The sequence below is a fragment of the Hesperophylax consimilis genome, chromosome 19, assembly GCF_061612785.1.
Source record: "Hesperophylax consimilis isolate HC1 chromosome 19, BYU_Hcon_1.0, whole genome shotgun sequence".
Lineage (NCBI taxonomy): Eukaryota > Metazoa > Arthropoda > Insecta > Trichoptera > Limnephilidae > Hesperophylax > Hesperophylax consimilis.
Genome location: NC_142854.1, coordinates 28,421,927 through 28,430,196, shown reverse-complemented (window position 1 = coordinate 28,430,196; position 8,270 = coordinate 28,421,927). Strand labels below are relative to the sequence as shown.

The 8,270-nt window shown below is 33.4% G+C and overlaps 1 protein-coding gene across 1 annotated transcript in view; it reads right to left on the bottom strand.

The window, feature by feature from the left end:
* Positions 1 to 4,844: 4,844 nt before the first annotated feature.
* LOC149415068 (raf homolog serine/threonine-protein kinase Raf-like) overlaps positions 4,845 to 8,270 on the bottom strand; it is a 30,020-nt gene continuing 26,594 nt past the window's right edge. The window contains exon 11 of the mRNA XM_089643577.1: positions 4,845 to 7,343. Coding sequence (XP_089499703.1) covers positions 6,990 to 7,343 — 354 coding nt within the window. The 3' untranslated portion in view covers positions 4,845 to 6,989. The remainder of the gene's footprint in view (positions 7,344 to 8,270) is intronic.

The window sequence follows — 8,270 nt, the reverse complement described above, 5'->3', positions numbered from 1 at the left end:
TGGCGCTAATTTTATTATTTTTAGGATTTTTATGAAAGAATTGAGTTTGAATACAGACAAAACTATACAGGGTGTATCGGCACTAACCCGACAAACTTTAACCAGCTATTCCTTAGCACATTTCGAGTAAAAAATGTTATGGGCACTTTGCTGTCCGGTAGCATTTTTTTTTCAATTAAAAACAAAAAAATTAAAAATTTCCACACTACATCACTGTCATTGGCTTTGCTTTTCGTGTTCAACAGCTGTTATAAGCAAGTATGTCGACAAGAGCTCTTTTGCACACACTAAATAATAATAGTTAAAAATGAGACGAATGGTGCCGTGCCATTTCGTTGTGATTGTAAAAGTGCACCAATATAGGTACACACGTGCATTATTCAATGGAATTCGAATAAAATATAGTCAGATGGGTTTTCAAACTTTGACAAAGGATAAAACAGTGGTGACATGTGGTGAAAATATGAATAATAATTTTTTTATTAAAAAAAAACGTTACCGGACAGCAAAGTGCACATAAGATTTTTTACTCCGAATATGCTAAGGATTAGCTGGTTAAAGTTTGTCGGGTACGTGCCGATACACCCCGTATATTTATATTCATATTGCGTATAAACAAATAATTCATCTTAATATTTTGGTGTGCTGTTGACTCTTTCAAGTACCATCCTATCCTTTATGATTTGAGAACTGTATAGAGAACAAAATCAGAATCGCTTGCGCTAATAATACTGCTGATTCAACTTTTTATTTCACAAATGTAGACTATATGGGAGAAAATAAATTGTCCATGAATGTCAAAATTTGTTGCGAAAATGAAAATATTTGAGTTTTCAAAGTATTTAGTATCAAGGGTCATTATTTCTTTAAAAACACTGTAGGGTAACTTATAGAGAGTTCACATCTCCCGAAAATAACAATAGCATTTACAGTTCCCCACAGTCACGTGCGACTGGCAACTTTACAACCTCGCGAGAAATCATTTCATTCTCTCTCCAGTGGTCTAGCCGCCGATTTAGCCCTAAATCTCCTCTAACGTACGCGATCTGTTTTGTTTCATAAAATTATTGTAACGTGAGTTTTGTTAAAATAAAAATTAAATTGAAAATATTCTAATTCTCATTTTTACACATCGAGAGTAATCACGCAACCTTGGATTCTGCGGATTGGAGAAACACAGAATCATTCAGCCGCATCCTATTTAAACTGGCGATAATCACAATCCTCCAAAACACCCTGTGACTAATGTTTTAAAGAACTAAGATAACCAAGAGAAAGGAGTGTGACATGATTGAGTATTAGGAGAGAAGAAAGGATTAACTTTTAATTTTAAATTTAAAACAACTCAATTCTGTTAAACTTTGTTGTAAAATCAGATATGAGCGAATCAGCAGAATGCTGTCAGCTCATTAAATAATAAAACCATTTAAACCAGCTTCAAAAACATTTTTAGTCCAAAAACTCGTCAAGGTAATTTTCGTGCGGCTATCGAATGAACGCCGAGGATTTTCTGTTCCAGCTCTCCACAGGTTAAAGCATAACTTGCAAAAAGCGTTCTTTCCTAAAATGATTAATTCAGCGCGGTCTACGAAAGAGCAGATAACGAATTCTTTAAAGTGTACACTTAATTACAATTAACTAACGAATGAACTTATGTAAATTATAAGGGTGAACAAAATAACTTTTATTTACCGTTTTTTACAAGAGATGTTAATTTATGACTACGTAACTAATTTCTGCACGGGATAATTCTGTCTCGGTGTACACTCTCGTTTCATTCACATTTTACATCTTCTGTTATTTCAACGTCCTTTTGTTAACCCCTCAGGATACAGGCTAATTTGTTAAGTTTTTGGAACAAACAGATATTCCCGTAGAATCAATTTGTTCGCTTTTCGGAACAACTCATATGGTATAATAGAAATCTTTGTGGCTACGGTGTTATAAAGAGAAAACACCAAGCTTTATATTCAAATATATTCAAGTCTATATCACCTCTATATCACCTTTATGAAACCAAAAAATCCAAAGGGTTAATCTTGATCATAATGCTTAAATCGGCCATGCATTCTTTTCAGATCTCATTTGCAACAACGGTCATAGATGTTTTAACACACGTACGCCTAAGGGATCTCAGTCTATTTTCGCCTTTCCATACTCAGTATGGTATCATAACTTCATTGTGGACTGCTATTTATGTTAATTATTCAAAACTGTACTATTTTACCAAGAAAGATTATAAAATAATTAATGTAACATGAAACATTAATTGATTTTGAATTAAATTTGATCGATAATATGAATATTGTGATTTATTTTTGGGTTATTATGCCATGTCAAGCTTCCTCCTTCTTTAGTCAACATTTCGGACTGCATTACAGTGTCCATTATCGGGGCAGATGTGTAGATTGTGGTTATGTGTGTGTTTATGTATGTAGAAGTAATACCATGTTGCACATGTCAATCCTCTTAGAGCAGGTATTTCAATATAATAATAAATTGATGTGGTTTTCGGCGATTAGTTTTGGTGTAGCCATCAAGTACGGGAAACTAAGAACTATCAACTCCAAGGCTAATTTGTTCTGTTCTGGGAACAAACAGCTATTACCCGTAGAGTCAATTTGTTCACTTTTGGGAAAAAATCTGTGTCTCTCTTACTGTCATAGTTAGAAAGAGAAAACACCAAGCTTTATATTCAAATATAGAAGTTAACCACAGAAGAATTGAAATGTACACCTCTATGAAACCAAAAGTTCCGATAACAATTTGAGAAAAATTTATGAAACTTTTTATATGAAATGACAACAATATTTATAATACATTTGTCTATTAAAATAGTTTTTTTTTCACTATCCATAATTTTAATGTGTCCAGACAAAAAAAATGTAGGGTATTTCCAAAAATGATGTTTATTTCTTACTTCTTGGGATTTTTGTAGATTTCAATTACCTCGATGTGATCCAAATTAATGGCTGGTTTCAATTAAGTGCTCAGAAAATTGCCGATTTGTCCGGATGGCCGAGTTTACACGCTCGAAAATGTTCCGAGATCCTTCTGGAGACGGTCCATTCTGTGTAGCACGACGTAACAACCCAAAAATAAATCATGATTGTAATACTATTTGGCCGTGAAATTCTCAAATCATATCTGATAATATGATTTCTTGCAAAATATCAAACAATTTTTGACACACATATGTCAATGACATATGCAACAATTATTAAGACGGGTTTTAAAAGCAACCGTGTAAGAAAAACATACAATAATCAACACTTTTACACGCATTCATACAATTTTACTAATATATTACATTAAATTTTTGTTGCACAATCTAGAACTCTTCGTGCTAATTTAAAAAATAAAATAATTTAGCAAAATGGCTTAACCCTCAGCGTGTCAGTTAAAATTCTGAGTGGCCCGCATTGCGCCAGCTTACTAACAACTTACTTATTGTTTACAAAAATTATGTTTTCGTAAATCGTACACCAGATATTTATAAAAATCATATTGATCTGTCCTTTGTCTGATTTTTTATTAATATCGAAAAAAATTACGATAATGAAGGTATTTTTATTTTGATCATAAATGTGCCATTTTCGATTTGCCGCCAAAACGACATTTTGTTTGTTTTTATTTGTAAATTTGGCGGCGTTAATGTCATGGCAACGTTGGTGACAGCCGTCTTACCGCCAGTGGCGGTTTTTATGTCATAGTTGTGGCCAATTGGAACCATTTCAGAATATGCGGTTTTTAAAATCAATTTAAAATTAGACATTTTTAGTACAATGAATTAGAAAAATAAGAATATGAAAATGCACCATTGCGATATTTAACTCTGTATTTGTGCTGTGCTTTTCAAAGAAAAATAAATATTTATTTATCTATCAATATCAATCTCCAGGCAATTGGGATTCTTGTACGATATCAGATAAAAAATAATATAAATATTTGAACAATAATTGAATTAGCAATGAAAAGAGTTCTAGCATATGCAGACATAATTAATTTATGATAATATTATAATCTTAGAGAATTATACAATGGGCTAGTTGCATGTATGAGGAATTATTAGAAAAAATTGTCTTAAAAATAGAGAAAAAAATATTTTTACCCTATTTTTAAAGACAATATAATGCACCCAGCCCATTGTTGTGTAATTTTTAATAAGCCTAATTGATTTGACAGTTTTTACACGACACCTTTTTTGCACAAGGCATGTTTTTATAAGAGGCATGTTTTGCATGAGACGTGTTTTATTTACACAGTCACCATTGTCTGTAAAGAGAAATACAGTTTAGCTTGTTTCGGTTGCATTCATCTAGGTCCCAAATTATCTATGGAGAATAGTTTGAATTGATTAAATCTATGGATATTGAAAAATATTAACAATTTGTTTGATAAATTATGTATCTGTACATTTCCTGTTTCTTGGTTGTAAACACTCTTGGTTTTGCATTGCAAGATTTCTGTATATGTAAGAGTGACGAATGAGATGAAGAAAGGGACGCTTGGACATGCACAACCGTCAGAAAAACAAAATAGTATAAAAGTTGTTGGAGGGAAAGCTCTGGGACATATAAAATATTGACATTAGTTAATTCAAGAGAATAATAGATATTATGTATACATGATTGTAAATTAAGCAAGAAGCGTAAGTATGGATGAATAAAAAAAATACATAACAAATGGGCGGGACATTTTGTTGTAAATACATAGTTGATTAAGAATTTGTTAATTATGCCTATACATATAGGCAATTAACTATTATCCCAACAATGATTTGGGTCATATGTATGCCTGTATAGGCAATTAACTATTCTCCCAACAATGATTTGGGTCATATGTTATGCCTGTATAGGCAATTGACTATTATCCCAATGATGATTTGGGTCATACGTTATGCCTATATAGGCAATTAACTATTCTCCCAACAATGATTTGGGTCATATGTTATGCCTGTATAGGCAATTGACTATTATCCCAATGATGATTTGGGTCATACATTATGCCTGTATAGGCAATTAACTATTCTAGCAACAATGATTTGGGTCAAATTTTATACCAATTAACTATTCTTCCATCAATGATTTGGGTCACGCGTCTGCTTTAAACCCCTGTATAGATAAATAACTATTCTCCCATCGATGATTTGGGTCACGCGTCTGCTTTAAACCCCTGTATAGATAAATAACTATTCTCCCATCGATGATTTGGGTCACGCGTCTGCTTTAAACCCCTGTATAGAAAAATAACTATTCTCCCATCGATGATTTGGGTCACGCGTCTGCTTTAAACCCCTGTATAGATAAATAACTATTCTCCCATCGATGATTTGGGTCACGCGTCTGCTTTAAACCCCTGTATAGATAAATAACTATTCTCCCATGGATGATTTGGGCCACGAGTTAGATTTATATTTTAACGATATTCACCTATAAGTGTAATATTTGTATGATACGCATTTAACAATAGTATATACATGGAATGTATTTAAAGTACCTATAAATAATTTAAGTTGAACGTCTTTACAGGAAACAAACCACTATTCAAGAGACGTTATAACTCAGTACAAGCTCGGTAATCAATAGGCTCAGTAATCCAACAGCCCAGCAATTCAAAAGCTCCGTAATCCAAAAGCTCGGTAATCTAATAGTTCGGTTCCAAGAGATAGGCAATTCAAGAGGTCAGTAAACCAATAGAATAATAATTGAATAGCTCGGTAATCTAAGAGTTTGGTAATCCAAAAGTTCGGTATTCCAAGAGCCCGATAATTCAAGAGGTCACCAAAAGCTCCGTAATCCAAGAGCTGTGTAATTCAAGAGGTCGGTAATCTAATAGTTCGGTAATCCAATAGCTTGGTAATTCAAGAGCTCAGTAATCGAATAATTCAGTAATTTAACAGTCAAAGATATCCTTAATAGCTTTGTAATACAATTAATTAGATTTGTAATTTAATGGTAATCAGTAAACCCATAATTCGGTAATCCAAGCCCGGTAATCGAATCCAAAGGCAATTGATTAACTGTTTTAATACTTCAGGTTGGACAAATCAGCTAATTTTCAATATAACTTGCACTGTATAAATTTAAGTAGGAAATAATAATTTATAAAAATTTACACGTGCAGGAAACTATTTTGGCCTAATTTGTAAGCCACCATGTTTTCAAGCGTAAGAAATGTTTTTATTTTTCAACTGTAATGTTGTCCAGTAAAAAGTTAATAAACTTCTTGTAATCTTGAACGAAACAAGCAATTATTGAAGATTCCCACCATCAATCCTTCTGGGAGTTTCACTGTCTTTGTACATCTATTTTTAAATACGTAAATAGATTTGAACCTCAATCGGACATCAGGCTTTTGGTTTTCGTTTCGAATTATCGAGCTTGTACTGTATTTAACATTTTTGATTTAACAGCAGTAAGAAATATTACAATAGAGCGTGGGCAAGAAAATTTAATCAAGGCGCAATAGCTTTCGTGTGTAGACATTTTTCGCACACAAACGCTGTCAAATCTAATTTTCTACGCTCAAAAGTGAAGTTTCATTTCAATTGATAAGCCATTTAAGATATCCATCAGCCTTCAATAAAATATGTGTATTTCATTTGTGTCGCCGGAGGCTACAACATGTAGTATAAGAATACTACATTATAGGTTGTAAGTACAATACATAATAAAATACGTCAAACGACACGTCAGATAAAATACGGTCAGATACGATGGTGCCAAAACATAAAAACAGATTTAATCACATAAAGTTATATACGAATTGGCAAATATACAAACATTACATAGAGAAAAAGAGAGAAACTATTAATTATTGTTACCTAGTAAAACCCCATAAGAATAATATACATTATCGCATTTTAAAATCAACGCACAAAAACATTACATCCGACAGAAATAACCAACGCAATCAATCAATCGAACTTTCAATCAATCAATTGAGACAATCTAGAAAAATATTTAGCGTCCGGTCCGGCGACAATTTCAAATATTCCCCGCACCCGAGCCATAAAATGCAGGAAAGCTGCTTCCGCCGCCTCCCGTGCCTCCAAACTGGAAATTAACCGGAGTCTTGGGCGAAGCACACTGGTAGACGAAGAAATCGTCGGAACCCTGGAGGTGTGCTCGGTTCAGGCTGGGTTCCGAGGCGCTCCTCGTGATCTTGGGCAGCGCTCGCAGCATGCCCTCCAGCGAGGTGAGGATCTGCCGGAACAGCGGCCTCTCGTCCCGCTCAAACTTGATGCAGTCCTCTGTGAGGCGCTTGAGCGCACGCGGACAGTCCGAGCGCAGCTTGTTCAGGTCCGGTCGCAGGTAACCGCGCCCCACCATGAACAGGATCTACACAGAAAAAATCATGTTACAATAAGGTTGCTTCAAACTCGTGTATACCAAATAAATTTTAAAAAATACAGCATTCCTCATTTTAGTCATTTAAATATAGTAAATCAACATTTTACATCATTTTACCGCTACGGCTATCTTGTCAAAGTCAGATTTACAAAATTATATGATTTATTTTTGCAAAAATCAAATATTTTCGAGAAATTAAATTACATTAAAAATAACTGTCGAATGATTTTAAACGAATCACGCTCGAGCGCTAAATGCGTTCCAATTTCTGCTAGCCAGAGTGACGCTTGTCGGTTTCGACTTGCAGCGTTCTATTTTTAGCTAACACGAGTAATGCTCTTGAAAGTTAGCGATGTATTTTACTCCGTTTGAATTTGCTTGCAGTTGAGATTGGTCGTGTTTTTGAGCTGCTTATTTCGTTTTTACTATATTGTTTTCACATTTTCGTGAAAGTTAGCAATGTATTTTACTCAATTTGAATTTGCCCGCATTAGAGATCGGTCGTGGTGTTTGAGCTGCTTATTTCGTTTTTGCTAAATTGTTTTCACATTTTCGTGAAAGTTCTAGCAGACACTATGGGTCTACGTTTAACACCATGCTTTAAAATCTATCACACTAAATTGAATTATTAATTTAAAAAAAATTAAATATGCTTAAATTGTTATATTTTAATTGAAAAATGTATAAACTTTGAATAAAACATTTAAAAAAAAAACAGATTTTTTTAAAAATACTTATTAAAAAAAAACCCTAGCATTACGTGGTTAACGAGATTCGAATTCAAAAAACAATTTTCTAAAAAAAAATTCTGGGTTCTGGTGTACATATATTTGAACAGTTAATAGCGTCAGAAAAATCCGTTTATTGATATCTCAAAATGACAACCTTATGAGCTTTCAAATTGAACATTTAAAA